This window comes from Pleurodeles waltl, chromosome 1_2 (assembly GCF_031143425.1).
Source record: "Pleurodeles waltl isolate 20211129_DDA chromosome 1_2, aPleWal1.hap1.20221129, whole genome shotgun sequence".
Lineage (NCBI taxonomy): Eukaryota > Metazoa > Chordata > Amphibia > Caudata > Salamandridae > Pleurodeles > Pleurodeles waltl.
In genome coordinates this window covers 165,153,049-165,175,304 of record NC_090437.1, presented here as the reverse complement: position 1 = coordinate 165,175,304, position 22,256 = coordinate 165,153,049, and the positions used below count along the sequence as shown (strand labels likewise).

Here is a 22,256-nt window from a genome sequence, read left to right as displayed (position 1 = left end):
GAGGAAGAAGAATTTCCACCCTGTGCAGAACCTACACCAGAGGAGCTGGAAGCAGACACTGCTGAGCTTTTGGGTGAAGGGGGGCCTGCCAGGGAGGAGCTGAGTGTGGCACAGCAGACCTGTCCCACACTAGAGGGTCTAAGACAGCAAGCTGTCAAACAAGCTAATGGGGATGTCAGTGACTCTCACAGAGTTTACTGGGAGGACAACCTCTTGTACACTGAAGCAAGGGATCCTAAACCTGGAACTGCCAGGAGGTTAGTGATTCCTCAGGAGTACAGAAAGTTCCTCCTAACTCTAGCCCACAACATTCCTCTAGCTGGACATTTGGGACAAATGAAAACTTGGGACAGACTTGTTCCCTTGTTTCATTGGCCTAGAATGTCAGAGGACACAAAAGAATTTTGCAAGTCCTGTGAAACCTGTCAAGCCAGTGGCAAGACAGGTGGCACTCCAAAGGCACCCCTTATTCCACTACCTGTGGTTGGGGTTCCCTTTGAAAGGGTAGGGGTTGACATAGTTGGCCCCCTTGACTCTCCTACTGCTTCAGGCAATAGGTTTATCTTGGTGGTAGTGGACCATGCCACCAGATATCCTGAAGCAATTCCTCTAAGGACCACTACAGCACCTGCAGTGGCAAAGGCCCTCCTGGGAATATTTTCCAGGGTGGGCTTCCCAAAAAAGGTGGTATCAGACAGGGGAAGCAATTTCATGTCTGCTTACTTAAAGGCCATGTGGAAGGAGTGTGGGGTGACATACAAGCTCACCACACCCTATCATCCACAAACAAATGGATTGGTGGAGATTTAACAAAACTCTCAAAGGCATGATTATGGGACTCCCTGAAAAACTCCGCAGGAGATGGGATATCCTGTTACCATGCCTCCTTTTTGCTTACAGGGAGGTACCCCAGAAAGGAGTGGGCTTCAGCCCCTTTGAACTTCTTTTTGGACACCCTGTGAGAGGTCCCCTAACACTTGTTAAGGAGGGTTGGGAACAACCTTTAAAAGCTCCAAAGCAAGACATAGTGGACTATGTACTTGGCCTCAGATCAAGGATGCCTGAGTACATGAAAAAGGCCAGTAAAAACCTTCATGCCAGCCAAGAGCTCCAAAAGCAATGGCATGACCAGAAGGCTGTTTTGGTTCAGTACCAACCAGGGCAGAAAGTGTGGGTCTTGGAGCCTGTGGCCCCAAGAGCACTCCAAGATAAATGGAGTGGACCCCACATAATTGTTCAAAAGAAGGGTGAAGTCACCTAATTAGTTGACTTAGGCACTGCCAGGAGTCCCCTTAGGGTGCTCCATGTCAACCGCTTGAAACCCTACTATGACAGGGCTGATCTCACCCTGCTCATGGCAACTGATGAGGGACAGGAAGAAGAGAGTGACCCTCTCCCTGATCTCTTCTCTTCCACAGAACAAGATGCTCTAGTGGAAGGTGTAGTTTTGGCTGATTGTCTTACTGCTGAGCAGAAAGACCATTGCATAAATCTCCTGGGTCAGTTTTCTGAACTCTTCTCTACTGTGCCAGGTACCACTTCTTGGTGTGAGCACACTATAGATACTGCAGACAGCTTGCCTGTCAAAAGTAAAATCTATAGGCAGCCTGACCATGTCAGAGACTGCATAAAGCAAGAAGTGCAGAAAATGTTAGAACTGGGAGTGGTTGAGCACTCTGAAAGTCCATGGGCTTCTCCTGTGGTACTTGTACCAAAACCTAATTCCAAGGATGGAAAGAAGGAAATGCGGTTTTGTGTAGACTACAGAGGTCTCAACCAGGTAACCAAAACTGATGCTCACCCTATACCCAGGGCAGATGAGCTCATAGATACACTGGCATCTGCCAAGTATCTAAGCACTTTTGACTTGACTGCAGGGTATTGGCAGATCAAATTATCAGAAGATGCAAAAGCAAAAACTGCATTTTCAACCATTGGAGGCCATTACCAATTCACAGTAATGCCTTTTGGATTGAAAAATGCACCTGCCACTTTTAAGAGGTTGGTGAACACAGTCCTGCAAGGGCTGGAAGCTTTTAGTGCAGCATATTTGGACGATATAGCTGTCTTTAGCTCCAGCTGGGATGATCACCTGGTCCACCTATGGAAAGTTTTAGAGGCCCTGCAAAAGGCAGGCCTCACTATCAAGGCTTCAAAGTGCCAGATAGGGCAGGGAAAGGTGGTTTATCTGGGACACCTTGTTGGTGGGGAACAGATTGCACCACTTCAGGGGAAAATCCAAACTATTATAGATTGGGTTCCCCCTACTACTCAGACTCAGGTGAGAGCCTTCCTAGGCCTCACTGGGTATTACAGGAGGTTCATTAAGAACTATGGCTCCATTGCAGCCCCTCTTAATGACCTCACATCCAAGAAATGACTAAAAAGGTATTATGGACAGCAAACTGTCAGAAAGCTTTTGAGGAGCTGAAGCAGGCCATGTGCTCTGCACCTGACCTGAAAAGCCCTTGTTACTCTAAAACATTCTATGTCCAAACTGATGCATCTGAATTAGGAGTAGGGGCAGTACTATCACAACTCAATTCTGAGGGCCAGGATCAACCTGTTGCTTTTATTAGTAGAAGGTTGACCCCTAGAGAAAGGCGTTGGTCTTCCATAAAGAGGGAGGCCTTTGCTATGGTCTGGGCACTGAAGAAGTTGAGGCCATACCTGTTTGGCACTCACTTCATTGTTCAGACAGACCACAAACCTCTACTTTGGCTAAAGCAAATGAAAGGTGAAAATCCTAAATTGTTGAGGTGGTCCATATCCCTACAGGGAATGGACTATACAGTGGAACATAGACCTGGTAGTAGCCACTCCAATGCAGATGGACTCTCCAGATATTTCCACTTAGACAATGAAGACACATCAGGGAATGACTAGTCTTATTGTCCTTCGTTTGGGGGGGGGGGGTTGTGTAGGAAAGTACCATCTTGCCTGGCATGTTACCCCCATATTTCACTGTATATATGTTGTTTTAGTTGTATGTGTCACTGGGACCCTGCCAGCCAGGGCCCCAGTGCTCATAAGTGTGCCCTGAATGTGTTACCTGTGTTATGACTAACTGTCTCACTGAGGCTCTGCTATCCAGAACCTCAGTGGTTATGCTCTCTCATTTCTTTCAAATTGTCACTAACAGGCTAGTGACCAATTTTACCAATTTACATTGGCTTACTGGAACACCCTTATAATTCCCTAGTATATGGTACTGAGGTACCCAGGGTATTGGGGTTCCAGGAGATCCCTATGGGCTGCAGCATTTCTTTTGCCACCCATAGGGAGCTCTGACAATTCTTACACAGGCCTGCCACTGCAGCCTGAGTGAAATAACGTCCACGTTATTTCACAGCCATTTACCACTGCACTTAAGTAACTTATAAGTCACCTATATGTCTAACCTTTACCTGGTAAAGGTTAGGTGCAAAGTTACTTAGTGTGTGGGCACCCTGGCACTAGCCAAGGGGCCCCCACATTGTTCAGGGCCAATTCCCCGGACTTTGTGAGTGCGGGGACACCATTACACGTGTGCACTACATATAGGTCACTACCTATATGTAGCTTCACAATGGTAACTCCGAATATGGCCATGTAACATGTCTATGATCATGGAATTGACCCCTCTATGCCATCCTGGCATAGTTGGCACAATCCCATGATCCCACAGGTCTGTAGCTCAGACCTGGGTACTGCCAAACTGCCTTTCCTGGGGTTTCACTGCAGCTGCTGCTGCTGCCAACCCCTCAGACAGGTTTCTGCCCTCCTGGGGTCCAGCCAGGCTTGGCCCAGGATGGCAGAACAAAGGACTTCCTCTGAGAGAGGGTGTTACACCCTCTCCCTTTGGAAAATGGTGTGAAGGCAGGGGAGGAGTAGCCTCCCCCAGCCTCTGGAAATGCTTTAATGGGCACAGATGGTGCCCATTTCTGCATAAGCCAGTCTACACCGGTTCAGGGACCCCTCAGCCCTGCTCTGGCGCGAAACTGGACAAAGGAAAGGGGAGTGACCACTCCCCTGACCTGCACCTCCCCTGGGAGGTGCCCAGAGCTCCTCCAGTGTGCTCCAGACCTCTGCCATCTTGGAAACAGAGGTGAGGCTGGCACACTGGACTGCTCTGAGTGGCCAGGGCCAGCAGGTGACGTCAGAGACTCCTTCTGATAGGCTCCTTCAGGTGTTGCTAGCCTATCTTCTCTCCTAAGTAGCCAAACCCTCTTTTCTGGCTATTTAGGGTCTCTGCTTTGGGGATTTCCTTAGATAACGAATGCAAGAGCTCATCAGAGTTCCTCTGCATCTCTCTCTTCACCTTCTGCCAAGGAATCGACTGCTGACCGCGCTGGAAGCCTGCAAAACTGCAACAAAGTAGCGAAGACGACTACTGCAACTCTGTAACGCTTATCCTGACGCCTTCTCAACTGTTTTCCTGGTGGTGCATGCTGTGGGGGTAGTCTGCCTCCTCTCTGCACTAGAAGCTCCAAAGAAATCTCCAGTGGGTCGACGGAATCTTCCCCCTGCTACCGCAGGCACCAAAGAACTGCCTCACCGGTACCCTGGGTCTCCTCTCAGCACGACGAGCGAGGTCCGTTGAATCCAGCAACTGTGTCCAAGTGACTCCCACAGTACAGTGACTCTTCAGTCCAAGTTTGGTGGGGGTAAGTCCTTGCCTCCCCACGCCAGACTGCATTGCTGGGAACCGCGACTTTTGCAGCCACTCCGGCCTCTGTGCACTTCCGGCGGATATCCTTTGTGCACAGCCAAGCCTGGGTCCACAGCACTCTAACCTGCATTGCACGACTTTCTAAGTGGCCCTCCGGCGAAGTGGGACTCCTTTGTGCAACTTCGGGTGAGCACCGTTTCACTCCTCTTCGTAGTGCCTGTTCCGGCACTTCTGCGGGTGCTGCCTGCTTCTGAGAGGGCTCCTTGTCTTGCTCGACACCCCCTCTGTCCCCAGACGCAATTGGTGACATCCTGGTCCCTCCTGGGCCACAGCAGCATCCAAAAACGCTAACCGCACGACTTGCAGCTAGCAAGGCTTGTTGGCGGTCTTTCTTCAGGAAAACACTTCTGCACGACTCTCCACGGCGTGGGGGATCCATCCTCCAAAGGGGAAGTCTCTAGCCCTTGTCGTTCCTGCAGAATCCTCAGCTTCTACTGTCCAGTAGCAGCTTCTTTGCACCCACAGCTGGCATTTCCTGGACATCTGCCCATCTCCGACTTGCTTGTGACTTTTGGACTTGATCCCCTTGTTCCACAGGTACCCTCGACTGGAAATCCATCGTTGTTGCATTGCTGGTTTGTGTCTTTCCTGCAGAATTCCCCTATCACGACTTCTATGTCCTTTGGGGAACTTTAGTGAAATTTGCACGCACTTTTCAGGGTCTTGGGGTGGGCTATTTTTCTAACCCTCACTGTTTTCTTACAGTCCCAGCGACCCCCTACAAGGTCACATAGGTTTGGGGTCCATTCGTGGTTCGCATTCCACTTTTGGAGTATATGGTTTGTGTTGCCCCTATCCCTATGTGTCCCCATTGCATCCTATTGTAACTATACATTGTTTGCACTGTTTTCTAATACTATTACTGCATATTTTGGTATTGTGTACATATATCTTGTGTATATTTGCTATCCTCATACTGAGGGTACTCACTGAGATACTTTGGCATATTGTCATAAAAATAAAGTACCTTTATTTTTAGTATATCTGTGTATTGTGTTTTCTTATGATATTGTGCAAGTGGCACTAGTGGTACTGTAGGAGCTTCACTCGTCTCCTAGTTCAGCCTAAGATGCTCTGCTAAGCTACCATTATCTATCAGCCTAAGCTGCTAGACACCCTATACACTAATAAGGGATACCTGGGCCTGGTGCAAGGTGTAAGTACCCCTTGGTACTCACTACAAGCCAGTCCAGCCTTCTACAATACTTCTTTGGTACTCACTTTGTAGTTCAAACTGACCACAGACCTCTCAGATGGCTAATGCAAATGAAAGGTGAAAATCCAAAACTGTTGAGGTGGTCCATCTCCCTACAGGGAATGGACTTTATAGTGGAACACAGACCTGGGACTGCCCATGCCAATGCAGATGGCCTTTCCAGGTTCTTCCACTTAGAAAATGAAGACTCTCTTGGGAAAGGTTAGTCTCATCCTCTTTCTTTTGGGGGGGCGGGGTGGGGTGTTTAAGGAAATGCCTCCTTGGCATGGTTACCCCCTGACCTTTTGCCTTTGCTGATGCCAAGTTATGATTTGAAAGTGTGCTGAGGCCTGCAACCAGGCCCCAGAACCAGTGTTCTTTCCCTAACCTGTACCTTTGTTTCCACAATTGGCACACCCTGGCATCCAGGTAAGTCCCTTGTAACTGGTACCTCTGGTACCAAGGGCCCTGATGCCAGTGAAGGTCTCTAAGGGCTGCAGCATGTCTTATGCCACCCTGGAGACCCCTCACTCAGCACAGACACACTGCTTGCCAGCTTGTGTGTGCTGGTGGGGAGAAAAACGACTAAGTCGACATGACACCCCCCTCAGGGTGCCATGCCAACCTCACACTGCCTATGGCATATATAAGTCACCCCTGTAGCAGGCCTTACAGCCCTAAGGCAGGGTGCACTATACCATAGGTGAGGGCATAAGTGCATGAGCACTATGCCCCTACAGTGTCTAAGCAAAACCTTAGACATTGTAAGTGCAGGGTAGCCATAAGAGTATATGGTCTGGGAGTCTGTCAAATACGAACTCCACAGCACCATAATGGCTACACTGAAAACTGGGAAGTTTGGTATCAAACGTCTCAGCACAATAAATGCACACTGATGCCAGTGTACATTTTATTGTGAAATACACCCCAGAGGGCATCTTAGAGATGCCCCCTGAAACCATACCCGACTACCAGCGTGGGCTGACTAGTTTTAGCAGCCTGCCACACACCAGACATGTTGCTGGCCACATGGGGAGAGTGCCTTTGTCACTCTGTGGCTAGTAACAAAGCCTGTACTGGGTGGAGGTGCCTCTCACCGCCCCCTGCAGGAACTGTAACACCTGGCGGTGAGCCTCAAAGGCTCACCCCCTTTGTTACAGCACCCCAGGGCACTCCAGCTAGTGGAGTTGCCCACCCCCTTCGGCCACGGCCCCACTTTTAGTGGCAAGGCCGGAGGAGATAATGAGAAAAACAAGGAGGAGTCACTGGCCAGTCAGGACAGCCCCTAAGGTGTCCTGAGCTGAGGTGACTCTGACTTTTAGAAATCCTCCATCTTGCAGATGGAGGATTCCCCCAATAGGATTAGAGATGTGCCCCCCTTCCCCTCAGGGAGGAGGCACAAAGAGGGTGTAGCCACCCTCAGGGCTAGTAGCCATTGGCTACTAACCCCCTAGACCTAAACACACCTCTAAATCGAGTATTTAGTGGCTCCCAGAACCTAGGTAACTAGATTCCTGCAACCTAAGACGAAGAAGGACTGCTGACCTGAAAGCCCTGCAGAGAAGACGGAGACACCAACTGCTTTGGTCCCAGCCCTACCGGCCTGTCTCCCCACCTCGAGAGAAACTGCACAGCGACGCGCCCCCCAGGGTCCAGCGACCTCTGAAGCTTCAGAGGACTACCCTGCATCTAAAAGGACCAAGAACTCCTGAGGACTGTGGCCCTGTTCCAAAGAAACCAAAGCTTGCAACAAAGAAACAACTTTAAAAGGACTCCACGTTTCCCGCCGGAAGCGTGAGACTTTCCACTCTGCACCCGACGCCCCCGGCTCGACCTGCAGAGAATCAACACTACAGGGAGGACTCCCCGGCGACTGCGAGCCCATGAGTAGCCAGAGTTGACCCCCCCTGAGCCCCCCCAGCGACGCCTGCAGAGGGAATCCAGAGGCTCCCCCTGACCGTGACTGCCTGCTTCACAGAACCCAACGCCTGGTAAAGACACTGCACCCGCAGCCCCCAGGACCTGAAGGATCCGACCTCCAGTGCAGAAGCGACCCCCAGGTGGCCCTCTCCCTTGCCCAGGTTGTGGCTACCCCGAGGAGCCCCCCCTTGCCTGCCTGCTTCGCTGAAGAGACCCCTGGGTCTCCCTTTGAAACCTATTGCAAACCCGACGCCTGTTTGCACTCTGCACCCGGCCGCCTCCGTGCCGCTGAGGGTGTACTTTTTGTGCTGACTTGTGTCCCCCCCGGTGCCCTACAAAAACCCCCTGGTCTGCCCTCCGAAGACGCTGGTACTTACCTGCTGGCAGACTGGAACCGGGGCACCAACTTCTCCTTTGTAGCCTATGCGTTTTGGGCTCCACTTTGACCTCTGCACCTGACCGGCCCTGAGCTGCTGGTGTGGTAACTTTGGGGTTGCCCTGAACCCCCAACGGTGGGCTACCTTGGACCCAACTTTGAACCCTGTAGGTGGTTTACTTACCTGCAAAACTAACAAACACTTACCTCCCCAGGAACTGTTGAAAATTGCAGTGTCTAGTTTTAAAATAGCTTATTGCCATTTGTGTGAAAACTGTATATGCTATTTTGCTAATTCAAAGTTCCTAAAGTTCCTAAGTGAAATCCCTTTCATTTGAAGTATTACTTGTAAATCTTGAACCTGTGGTTCTTAAAATAAACTAAGAAAATATATTTTTCTATATAAAAACCTATTGGCCTGGAATTGTCTTTGAGTGTGTGTTCCCCATTTATTGCCTGTGTGTGTACAACAAATGCTTAACACTACCCTCTGATAAGCCTACTGCTCGACCACACTACCACAAAATAGAGCATTAGAATTATCTCTTTTTGCCACTATCTTACCTCTAAGGGGAACCCTTGGACTCTGTGCATGCTATTTCTTACTTTCAAATAGCACATACAGGGCCAACTTCCTACAATGCCGTTTTCCGGGAAAAAAACACGAGCCGCCTTGTGCAGCCCTTTTTTCCCATTTAAAAAAAAACTTTAAAAAAATGTCGCTGTATTTTGGCTAATTTCTCGGTCTCCTTCAGGGGAACCCACAAAGTCTGGGAACCTCTGGAATCCCTAGTATGTTGGAAAAAAAGGACTCAAATTTGGCGTGGGTGGCTTATGTGAACAAAAAGTTATGAGGGCCTAAGCGAGAACTGCCCCAAATAGCCCAAATAAATGCTCGGCACAGGAGGGGAAAAGGCCTGGCAGCGAAGGGGTTAAAGACAAAACCTCGCTTGTAGCCATGTATATAACAGCACAACCAAATTAGCAATCCTAAAGTGCCAACAATGTCAGAATGGCTGTGGCATAGTTTCCTTGTTCCTCAATCTAAAATCTAAACATACTTAGGTACACCACCAGTTAGATGCTAATCCTATGACTAAACCTTGATATGTCACCACCTGCTACCCTTTCAGCAATATTTGACAGCTTTTTAAAAGTCTGCACCATAAACGTAGTCCCCCGATAGGCAAGAGGAATTGAGGAGCCACTTAACCAGCTAATGACAGCTGGCCTACTTGAACGGATACCCAGGGCCATGAAGATGTATTTGAGGTATGTTTTCCTTTGTTCAGCTATCACCGGCATACACAAAAAACGTGAACAAGTGACTCTTGTTTGTACCCACAGAGTCAACAAGATTGAGTACTATACTGCTGCTTCCAAGAAGGGGCCATGTCTTTAGTTTCAATCGTCCTAAAGCGCAGAAGCATAAATTGATGTTTCAGCGATGGCGTGAAAAATACTGATAGATATTCCTGTGCTCGTAGTGTTTTATATGATGATAGTACAGTCAAGGCGTGTCATCTTTTGGCAAGCATGTTCTTGTTTGTTGCAAGCAACAGTAACCGCGTTGCATCCTTTACCATGCGGTAAAACATTGCTTTGCTCAAGCTCACGCCCCAGACGTTTTGCAGGCCCAGTTCCTTTATAGAGTTATTTAGCTGGCTTGCCCTTGAGCCGTTATCATTGATGCGCTGTTGCTCCTTAATTTCATACCAGCATAGATTGCTTATAGTCCCTGTCTCTGCTGCTCGCAGTCTCCAGCAGAGTTTTACGCATGCATTTTTGCTCTGTAATTTGTATTTTTTTTGTTAATCCAAATTCTAGGTGTACCTGGGCTGGTGAAGCTGATTTTGGAATCTGGAACACTGTTTTATAGGCCTTCGTTTGAATTTTATTTAAAACTGCTATTTGCCCAACATTATTTCAGCCCCATATGTAACTGTTGGCATTAGCCATGCTGACATTACAGAGAGCAGATGGTTGTATGACGGCCAACTCATTTTTTGTTTGAATATCTTAAATTCATAGGTCAAGGATTGTGCCTTTGCTTGGGCAGCAACAAGCTGTGGTTTAAAGGTCAGGTTTTAGTCCACTATGAAACCCAAGTATTTGTATGCGGGAACGACCTCCACCTGGGTTCCGTTGACTGACCATGCAAATGATTTAAATTTCGAGTCTACCAGTCTGACCACTTTAGTTTTATTCAAATGCAATTCCAGACCTTGCTTGACTAAATATCCAGTGAGTGCGTCGATGGTGTGCTGCAGACCAGTTGGAGTTTGACTTAGTAAAACTATGTTGTCTGCGTACTGTTACCATGCAATTGCTTCCTGAGCCAAAACAGGTGGGTGATTGTTTACAGGAGAAAGAGCGTTGGCCAGGTCTGCTAGATATAAATTTAAAAGCATAGGGGCTAAAACACATCCTTGCTGTAGACCATTAAAAGTTTGAATTCTATTGGTAACCTGGCCACTTTCTTCAATTTTGACTCTCGCCCAAGTACCTGAATATAGTTCCATCATTGCGTTCAATAGGCTTCTGGGGAGACCCCAGCCTTTCAATTTTACCCTCAGGTGAGATCTTGGGACATGATCAAATGTTGACTTAAGATCAATAAGACAGACAAATAGTTGGCTTTTCTTATGTCTAGACTTTATGCCTAGCAAATCCAAAGCAGTCAAGTTTGTTGAAGTCCCCATGCCTACTCTGAAGCCAGTCTGACTTTGTGGCAGGAGGCGTTTTTCGTGCATCCAAACCAATAATTGTTGCAGCAGACAGGTTGCATAAAGCTTTGCTTCGACATCGATCAAGGCTATTAGCCTGTAATTTAGCGGGGAGGCAGAATTGCCGGTCTTATAAATTGGATGGAAGATGTTGCCTTTCCAGGTGTCTGAAAGCAGCTTTGTGCCATGGAGATCATTAAAAAGGACCACCAAGTAATAAGCCCAGTATGTTGCATCACCTTTAAAAAGGGCGATAGGGATGCCGCTTTGTCCTGCGGCTCCTTCCTTTTTTAGCTTTTTTTATGATGCCTGTTAGCTGGTCAGTGTCTATATACGTGAGAGTGTTGTCTTGATCAGAGTCGGGCTGAGATGCGTCTGTTTTCAACTTTATTCTAAAGCCAAAGTCAGTCGACCTAGAAGTGCAACGACTTGCATGCAGAAGGTACTCTCCCATCACCTTTTGGCCTAAGGACTAATACAATGCTGAGACATGGGGTTCCCAAGTGGCAGCATCAATGCCTACACTAGAATGTTGATTTTTCCCATGTACCAGCCCATTCACCAGTTGCCAGAACTTTTTGTTGTTTTTCAGTTTGTTAGAAATCTGGAGCTTTGACCACAGATCTTCATAGTACTGTCTTTTTTTTTCATTCCGAAGTCTTTCTTATATTGTGATCTTTGTTTAAGGAGCTTTGTTTTTGTCAGGGTTCTTAACCCTTCGTGCCTCCTCTGCCACTTTTTTTGACTCACGTGAGACTTGATTTTTTAATTTACGCAGAGATCTATTATACCATTGATGCTCTTCGGTAACACCTTTCAGAATTTTATTTGCAGCGATTGCTGAGCTTGAGAAAAGGATTTCATTAGGAAGTTTGTTGAGTAATGAATCGCATAGGTGCTTCCTTGCCTTCACCCGTGCTCCTGAACTCAATGTAGTTTGTTCCTGATTCTCAAATTCTTTCTTGAGCTCTTCAAGTGACCCTGCACAGCGGTACACTTCTTACATCACTCTCTCAATGCCGTGCCCCTGCCATTTTAATTTTTTTGTATCATAGGTACTTGGGCGGCGATAATAATGTTTGCGGTTGGTAGTCACTTCCATTCTCGTCTTAACTGTATGGCTTGTGGAAAGTAATCACTCTCCGGGCGTGCATAAATATTGTAGGCGGCGACTAGTGGCAGTGCTGCTTCATTTATTAAAGTGAAGTCAATAGTTGATTTTATTGATCCCCTTGAGAAAGTTACTGGTGTACGGGAGTCTCCCCCTTAGTGGGTAATCAAGTGACAGAGGCCAAGATATTCAAACCTATTGTTCAGGTGCATACCCTGTGTTTTTGTCCCTGTCTTGTATAGCCTTTGCTCAAGTCCGCATTAAAGTCACCAGACACAATATGAATGGCCTCCTTGCACTGCCTCTGCAATGTTTACCAGTATTTCCATGTTTTCTCTGTTTTGCTCTTTGTTCGGGTGAATGTACACATTGGTTAGTAGCAGTGGTGTTTTAGCACCGTTTAGCTCCTGAGGTTCCATCTTAATTGGCAGTAGTCAGTCAGGTCCGAGGGCAATTGGTTTGATGGCCCAATTGTTTTTGGTTGAACTTAATGCAGAAAGGCCTCCTTTGGGATGCCCACATTTTTGGATCTTCACTGCAGGAACATGCCAGGTGACATAGCCTGAGATTTGAATTGGCTCCGTACACCAAGTTTCCTGAAGAATGATAATATCAAATTGCTGTAGGAATGTCAGCGCTTCCGCGTTTGTTACCATTTATTTCAGACCATGGGTACCTGTAGAATCCCTAGGATGTTAGAAAAAAAGGACGCAAATATGGTGTGGATAGCTTGTGTAAACAAAAAGTTATGAAGGCCTAAGCGCAAACTACCCCAAATAGCCAAAAAACGGCTCAGCACAGGAGGAGGAAAAGTCCTTGCAGCGAAAAGGTTAAAGAGATTACCTGCCTTTGTGGTCTCACTAACACAAATTTGAACCTATCCGTCCCCAACTCTGAGAGTGTGCCAGACTGACATTGTGTGTCCATGTGTCTTGACACTGAGTGGAGACATGCAGGCTATTCCCATAATATGAAGTTACCTAAATTGATCTGAATGGAACTCATTTACAAGGTAAATGGTTATCCTGATTACACAATATTTTATGTACCAGTGTAGATCATGTTTTTTTCTCTTTGATTACCAGGACATATGATTGTTAAGCCAGATGCGGCGTTCACAACCTCAAAGGCATGCCAATACCAGAAAGAAGCTTCTGACACTTATACGAGGGACAGTCAAGATGGTCTTACCTCAGGTCTGGAAAATATCTATTATTTTGTTTCCACAAGATAATGAACATTGCAAATAACGTAGTATATTACCTGAATACAAAACAATGTAATCACAAGGATTAATAATCATTATAAATAACTTAACCAGAAATGTTAAACCCATTCTTCTGTGTATATCTAAAGGAACACATGACTGCATGTGCTCCACAGTCCTGCCGTTTTGTTGACAGAAATGACATTTGTCACTTATTGATGGTGACTTGCTTGTTCTCTTGTCCATCTCTGTTGAAAAGTCTTACGTACTTGCTCTCTTATGCCACCATTTGTTTCCATACACAGCTGTTGGTCCACTGTCATAGAATCAGGAAGTCTTTCCATGTCACGTTTCATAACCATTGTTTTGAATCACTCTTTAAGGTGAGTGTTATCAATCCATGACCCTACCAGGTCCATTAGGGCACCATACTGAACCAGATGCATAGTCCCAGCCAGCATCAGTGCACATCCAAAAACAAATACACTGTAGCACAGGAGAGTTTGCACCTGTTCTGGGGAGAAATGAAAGGCAAAGTTGTGGTTTCAAGCTGACTCTTTGTTTTTCACCACAGATATACTGGCCCGTTTTTGCAGGAACCCCAACTCAGGTTTATTGTGCCTTCTGAAAGCTTTTTGCCCAAGTCGGCCATAGAGAGTAGATGCAGTAACCTGAAAATCAGTGAATACCTCGGTGATGTTCAACAAGAGGCAAACGTGTGCAATCACAGTTGTGACCCATTCTGTAATACAGGCGTTTCCCAGTGAGCAAAAAACATGCACTAAGATCTTCTGCGCCAGTGAGGCACTGCACTAATGAAACCCCTGCATTACTTTTTAGGGTTGAGCCCAAAGCACTTTGTCCCTGCTGTAATCTCTCTATGAGCTTGTAACCACCCCCCGCACGTCCATGAGTTTGGTTGGTTTGTGGGCTTGCCTTTTTAAATTCAATTGCTTTCATTAGTGGAAGGCATGCATACTTCATGCCTTTTCCGGTGTCTAGCCCTCCTTGAGTGCACTAGCCAACTACTGAAAACATACGAGGCTCCATGTTTACTGTATTGTTTCTGTATTATTTTTTTCTATTTATTTCCTATGCAGCACGATCTCGCTGGGCAGTAGTCGAGCGCTTTGCATCACATCGACCCTGTTACATGGATAATTGCATTTTTGCTGATAATACGTTTGAGTGCGAGCGAACTTCTGTTTTACTTTTTATTTTCAATTTATGTGGCAAGAAATGTCCAGTTCAGAACTTACAAAGCAAATAGCTTTTACTTGAGCAAACACAAGAACCATTGCATTGCAAATGCTTGCTTCCTTTTGTTTCCTTTTTTCTCTGGCACTGATGAGTTTTGTTTTGTAGTATTGTTATTTATGTGCATTTCCAAACAGACTGTTCATCAGTTAAATGGCCTCTTTTTGCTGGTAGTGAAATTCCAAATTACCTTGACACCAAGATTATCTTTGGTAGTTTGTGTGTTCATTGTGTTTCTGAAGCTTTTGTCATGCAGGACTAGGTTTACACATGTACTTTTAAAACACTGAAGCTTACTCCTTGCAGATTACCTTCCAGGTTTTGGGAAGATGTACAGTTTTTAAGGGATTAACAAAAATCCATTAGGGTCCTCAATGAAATCTCTGATCGCCATACATTTCCTCACCTCTAACTGTAATGGCTCTTCTGACCTGACGGCAGTATGGCAAAAGCTGACCTAGGAATGCATTCTGTCCATTACTTACCATTGGCTTTCTTTTTTAGGGTTAAGCGCACAAGCACTCCGTCCCTGTTGTAATCTCTCTTTAGGCTTTTAACCACACCCATATAGCGTTTGTCACTTTCTTTGGTTCGTGGGCTTGCCTTCTAAAATCCACTTGATTTCATTGGTGAAAGGCATGCATACGCCATGCCTTTTCTGGTGTTTAGCCCTCCTTAAGCGCACTGCCCAACTACTGAAAACATACGAGGCTCCATATTTTCAGCCTGGTTTTTGCACTACCTTATCTTTTTATTTTCCACGCAGCGTGAGCGTGCTGGGTTTGACATAGCGCGATCACGCTTGTTATTTTCCTTTCAGTTTATGTGGCAAGTAAAAAGTCCGGTTAGGAGTTTACAACGCTAATAGCTCTAACTCAAGCAAATGCGAGGCCCCTTACATTGCAAATGCTTGTTGTCATCGTATTTGCTCACATTTTATTTGAAGGCTTTGTTTAAAGGTCTGCAGGTTCCGTTTGTCCCTCCCGTGGAGAACAACCTCCTCATCACCTTTCTCATTGGCAGCTCCTATTCTCCTATAAGTGCTCGCTCCCAAGGAACATTTTTTTTTACTCTTTGTGGAAGAACTGCATGAGAGTGAATATTTTTCATCTCTCACGTGTGTTTTCCCGCCTAAATCAGGCACATTGGCTTTGTATTCCAGCTGTTATATAACGGTTTTCAGCTTTGTTAGCTTTGGTTTCAGGCTCGCTTTGCTCAGTAAGTGGCTTTGTTGCCATTCACATGAATAACTTTGTGCGCTCTTTGTTCTTTCATTTTCGCACTGCTTTTTCATTTATGTTAATCCGTTTTTAGGGTCGAGCCTGCGTTGCATACGCTCGCGCATGTGTATCGCAGCGAGACGCTTTAGTTATTAGAAAAGGGCTCGGAGCCCTGTCGACATCACGTCAGTGTTTTTCATTGGTTCGTGGGCTTGCCTATTAAAATCCGCTTGCTTTCATTAGTCTAAGGCATGCACACGTCATGCCTTTTCCGGAGACTAGCCCTCCTCAAGCGCATCGACCAAGTACAGAAAACATGCGAGGCTCGCTGTTTTCTGTCTGGCTCGTGGACTCCTTTTTCTCTATTTTACTAGCGCGATTTCGCTTGGCAGAAGTCGAGCGCTTTACACAGTTAATTGCACTTTTTCAGGTTACGTACATAAATACACTTTTGCCGATAGCTGAAAAGTCGGGTTAGGAGTTTACAACGCTATCAGCTCTAACATGAGCAAACGCGAGACCCGTTGCATTGCAAATGCTTGTTATGTTCATGTGTATAACAAGACTGTATAACTGCGCATCCGCGTTTGTAGCTTAATTTTAACACTTTTAGTAACCACTCTTTCTCTTTATAAGAAGCCCTGTGCGTTATGTCTGTTTTTAACATATTGCTTTACCATTGATTCCTGTTTGTTAAAGTCCTGCAGTGCACACTAATGGGTTTTTGAGCAACTATTTCATCCAAAACAATCAATTTTATTATTTATCAGGCTTTGTCATCTCTTTTATATCTCCAAGAATACGTTTTAACGTTCACGTTTTTAGCAACAAAATGCTTCTGCAAAATGAACATTGGTGTGCCATGCAGGACCTTAAGAAACAGAAATGTATGCTACACCAATATTTTAAAAACAGACACAACGCACACGGGTACTTTTAATGGGAAAGAGTGGTTATTATTAACAATATTAAAATAAAACTACGAAAACAGATGGATGCGCAGTTCTTAAACTAATGTTCTTGCCACAAGCATTAACATAAAAACGTTTTGGTATACATGACAAAGCATTAACCTGTGTTTAAGCACTTTTAAAAGGAGGCAAAACAGAAAGCACAGGCATGTGCGTGTTAAGAAAAAAAGGTTTAAATGTGCACAGCAAAAAAGACACTTGTCAAACTGAGCCTGAAACCAAAGCAAAAAAAACAATGCTGACCAATTTAAATACTCCCACAATATTTCCATTTCAAGTGTCCTTTGTAAAAACAAGGAAATGCTTGGTCCACATCTTCAGTTTTGGTCATAAAATTAAATTGAACACTGAGCCCTTTAATACGCACAGGGCGAGGTGCAACTGCTCCTGCCACACGGATTAGGAGACACATTTACCCACACATTAAACTACTCCCTCAATCATGGCAAGCCTAAGATTGATCCTGGTGGAAGCATGAAAATGCTGTCTCCAAATCATCTGCTTTTGTATAAAATTGAAACGGTAAGTTTTGGCCCTTCATACTCAGGACCTGATGCACCTGCTCCGGCTACATCAATAACAAATACCACCTGTTTGAAAATTGCGTTATTCGTAAAAACAGGTAGGTACCTACACTTAGTAATAGGTCACTACCCTCCACTTAGGTCCAGTTATGTCTCAATAAATTAAACTCAGCTCAACCCTTGGTAGATTGGCAACGAGCGACAAGGCTTAACTTAGGAGACTAGTGTGTAAAGCATTTAAAAATCACAAAACATGAAATAAGTAAAACACAATAAAATCCAACACCAATTTATAATAATAGATCATATTTTTATCTTTAAAATTACACCAAAATGATTAAAATCGGATAAGGGGAACCGGAGATATGACTCTTTAAAAATGAATGTTTTCTAGCACATGGAAGCAACTAGCGCTCATAGAGTTAAAAAAGGTCACACTGGAAAGGGACAAAGTCCAGAGTTCAGGCCACCTACGAGGTAACACTATCACACTTACTTTCAGAAGTGTTTCTTGATTCAGGAAAATGGTCCACAGCACCAGCCAAGGGTTCAGAGGCTCTGGCATGCCTCTTGGGGTCTGGGACTACAACTCCCACAATGCACCTCTTCAACTTATGGAGTTGCTCCAAATGTTTCCAAACTCCTGGATCTTCTTCCAGAGTTACTTTTTGGGTCCTTGAAGTGTCCACAACTTGATCCAAGGTTCCAGAAGCTCTGAGTTGCTCCTTTGGAATTGGGACTACAATTCCCAGTATGCTGGGCTCTGCTTGTAGGACTTGATACAGGGGACTCTGGGCAGCTCCTTTGTACCTGTAGCAAACAGAGAGTCCCTTCTTGAAGCAGTAGAAGATAGGCAAAGTCCTTTTAGTGGTGAAGCCCAAGTGTGCAGCTGGTGTAGTCCTTCAGAGTGCAGTGTCTAGGTGCAGTTCATGGGTCCAGCAGGGCAGTCCTTCTTCTCCCGTAGTTCTTCCTTGTAGGGATCTGGTAGGGATCCGAGGTGTGGGTGCAGGTCTGCCAGTTGTATCCTTGCTCCTGGGTGAAAAACAGGGGGTCCTGGTTCTCCAGTCAGGTGCAAGGTCCTTCTTCCTGTTATGACCACTTCCTGGGAAGTGTGGCAAAAATAAATCCCAGGGAGCAACATTCCTCAAAAATCCATCATGGCTGTAAGTGACTTTTGGAGGTTACGTCTGGCTGAGCTCACCCACTAGTTTGGCTAAAAATCTTAAACACACCCCTCTCCTGCCCTCTCCCAATCTAATCAGGGAGGCACCTAATTGTCTGTGGTTGCAGGATGTGAGGGAGGTGCTGGGCTACTCCAAATGTCCTTTCCTGCCTTTGAAGACCAGTTTGGCAGCCCTCCCCCTTCTTGCTTCTCCATCTGCTGAGGGGAGTTCTCCTCCCACAGACACATTCCTTTATGTTCAGCCCAGGCTACTTCACACCTCATCGAGGCAGCCTAGCCAGGCTGCCAGAGGCTGGCCAATCAGAGCTGAGCACTAGAGGGCTGAAGTTGACAACGTTTTAGGTAGAGTTTAAAACTCTTTACCGGAACAAGTTATATTAAATCCAACAATTGTAAGTTGTGGGATTTATTACAACAATTAATTTGATACCAAACTTTAAATATCTGACACTTAAGGGGACTTTATAAATTAAAATAAAGTCTCCCAATTCTAGCCTATGGAAGCCATTCACTACAATGAGGGGGAAAGGAATTTGGCTGTTTTATCTCACCAGGGCACACCTTAGGGGTGAATTATATGTACAAATAAGGTAGTTTAAGACTTTGGAAGTACTTGCCTTTAAACTGAACCTAGACACCTCAGCAGTGCCCTTATTGGTGCACTACCTATGCTGGGGTCCCTTCTTATAGGTAGGTTGACATAGCCAATTATAATTAGCCTAATTTGCATACTCATTTTACACAAAGCACAGGCCCTGGGACTGGTCAGCAGCACCCAGGGCACCATCAGAGTCAGGAAAACACCAGCAAAAAATGAAAAATGGGGGCAAAAAGTTAGGGGCCTCTGTAATCAGCCCTATTTTCTCACACCACCCTGCCTGCATTAAATACAAAAAATCCAGTTGTTTTGCAACTTTTAAGAACAAACACATTCAATTCATGCTTTGTTTCTGATTGATAGTAACAATGATCCAAACAGTGTATTATAGCGAGCCATCTTTCAAAGTCTAGAATCCGCAAAAATCTGACACCCTCATCCTCTTCCTTTTAACCTAAAATAATAAAATTACATTTAAACTTTTAGACAAAAAAAACACAGTACTTTGCTATAGCCAATCTTTGTGTACATTGCTCTTGTCACCATCTCAGTCCCTCAGCCTTCTGAGGTTGATATATTAGATTAGCATGCCCTGAAAACACTACACGTTTTAATAGAACATTAGGGTCTCTGCATCGTTTTAATCCGCACTAACAAGATTGTCAATTGTTGGGTGCATCCAAAGCGCTCTTTTTAGGTTGAGCGTAAGCGTTTGACGTGTTGTATACTTATAAGTATACTTATACTGTGAGTTCAAAGCAATTCCATTTGTTGGTTGCAGTGTCCTTTAAAAATCCTTGCTTGCTAGTGGTCAGTTCTGCCTCTTTGTCCTGCCTTTTTCTCTTTGGGAGCAGTACCAACTACTGTATAATTACGCTATGTCCTGTTTATCTCTTCTGTAGGGGACTTTTTTTTTAGTATTTGCCTGTTCGTCTTACACTGTGGGTGGGTGTGCAGTCCCTCCTCCCCACCAGCTCCCTCTGCAAACAAACCCAACAGCAGAGGGGGGGCTTTACCGGCACCACCTCATTCTCTCCACCTTCGCGCTCCTGTCCATCTTTTCATCTTCTACCTCCAGTCCCCGCAACTTACTTACTCTGCATTTCACACATTTTACTCCTGAAATCATTGCCTTAGCATGCGTGTCATTGCTCTCTGTGTAAGGAAGGAAACGCCGTCTTCACAACCACTGCTGTGGTGGTAACATGAACAGAACCAGTGTGCCCCTCATACTCGTGTCTCGATGGAACTGCTTATGCTGCACAAATGACAGCTACGACTGTTTCAATATATACATTTAGCTACACCCTTAGTCATTGCCCTTGCAAGCCTGCAATTGCTACTTGTGGAACCAAGAAAGGGGTGTGTCTAAATTTTCTGCTTTACTTGAAAAATAAAGGGAGACAGAGGGCCTTTCATACTCATAGGCCGCAACTGCTCCCCCAGCACCTATGCTAAAAGCATCCCTGATCTCATGCTACTCGCCGAAATGCGCTTCAGCGCCTCGTCAGGGGTAATAAGCGCTATATAAATACAATTACAGTTAAAACACACATTTTCATGATTATTTACAGTTCTTTTTTCGGTTCTTTTTAAAATAAAAAACATTTGATTTATGGTAAATTTCTTTTAGATCTATTTACCAATTATTGGAACTCCATCCACACTATTCAAATTACTTTTGTGATGCTTCCTCTTAAATGCTCCAATTCACAAAGATGTTACACTCCCTTCCTTTAGCTTTATTTACCCACTTTTAAACGTTACACACGGAAAAAAGATTTCTTTCCAACACGCAATGATTCTCGACATTGCTTTTGGGGCCATCTCAGTCCCTCAACCGTCTGAGGTCGATATATATTTGGTTAGGTTGCATTGAAAACAACACATCTTGTTATAACATCAAGGTCTTTGTATTGTTTACTCCAAACTAACAAGATCTTCAATCGCTTGGTACATTAAAAGCACTTTGGGGTATTGGCCAGCGTCTGCCAGGCATCACTTCCTTTCTGCAGAGCATGGACCAAGCGTAGATTGATTCAAATGATTAATGTCCACCCACTGATCATGCTCTGGTAGAGAGTGGCGTTTCAGGACACTTCGTCTGTTTCCAGTTTTCCTACTGCTTCCTCCATTTGTTCTGTTTTCAAACACATTTTTGGACATTGTTTATCTATGCCTGTATCTTTTGGCTTACTCTTGCCTTACCTTTTACATTAGTTGGATTAAGCTGTTATAATATATAAATGGGACACTAAAAATACCTTTACACCTTCCTGATGCATGCTTCCCCATGCTTATTTACTTTGCCTTCCAGCCATTCATTCCATGGATGCTTTGGTTTGAAGTTTGGCTCCTTGTTTAAAATACACTCAAAATTGGACTACTCTATGTCACTCCACTCTCCTCTATACTACTCTCATCTATGCCACACATTGTGCGCCAGTCCAATCTTCACCACTCTCCTCTACACCACTGACTTAAAGCTATTCTGAACAGCAGCCACATTGCTGTACAGTATGGCTAAAACCTATTTACAAAGCCAACAGCTCTCGCATAGATGAGACCTATTGGCTTTCCCAATGCTTGTTATAATTGGCCCCAGAAAACGAAAGCCAGTTGAGAGTGACAGCATAGCACCGAGCAGAAATCAAAATCTTCAGTAGTGCATTGCTCAATAAACCTGGAGCACAGCCTGACATTAAGAAATCGTAGAGAATAGTATTAACTAAAGTAGGAGACGTTTAAGGCTCAGAAGGGATGACAGTGTTTGATTCCTTGGGAGGTGAGTTCTGTTTACATGACTCCCCGTGCTATAAGTACCTAGAGTTGAGCCATGCCATGTTAAGATAAACAGGGAGACCTCTAGAATACTTCTCCACTGGAACACTTCTATCTGCAACACTTCTGGCCAGTGCAAAATTACCAGACTACCTTTTATTGTTTTTTTTTTAAAAGTACTAACTTTACAAGGGCAGAGTACAGCCCAATGAAACATACATGCATATTCAATTGGTCGCCAAGTTCCTCAGGCGATTTGAGTGAGGTCAATGTGGAGGCGTTGCAGCTGTAGTACTTACAGAATCATCAAAACAGTATATTGACATGTTTGTAAAACCTGCAATGTATTGGGGCTACTGGTCATGTCGTGTGTGACTTCTACTGACCAGGGCCAATGAATAGTCAGCTTGCAAAATCAAATAGCCTCTTGGGGGATCCCAGAAGTCCCTAGGACAAAGGAGCGGTAGTTGCTCTGC

At 45.1% G+C, this 22,256-nt stretch overlaps 1 protein-coding gene across 1 annotated transcript in view; it reads left to right on the top strand.

The window, feature by feature from the left end:
• LOC138298499 (zinc finger protein 777-like) overlaps positions 1-22,256 on the top strand; it is a 185,101-nt gene that overhangs the window by 92,440 nt on the left and 70,405 nt on the right. The window contains exon 5 of the mRNA XM_069236880.1: positions 13,125-13,235. Coding sequence (XP_069092981.1) covers positions 13,125-13,235 — 111 coding nt within the window. The remainder of the gene's footprint in view (positions 1-13,124; positions 13,236-22,256) is intronic.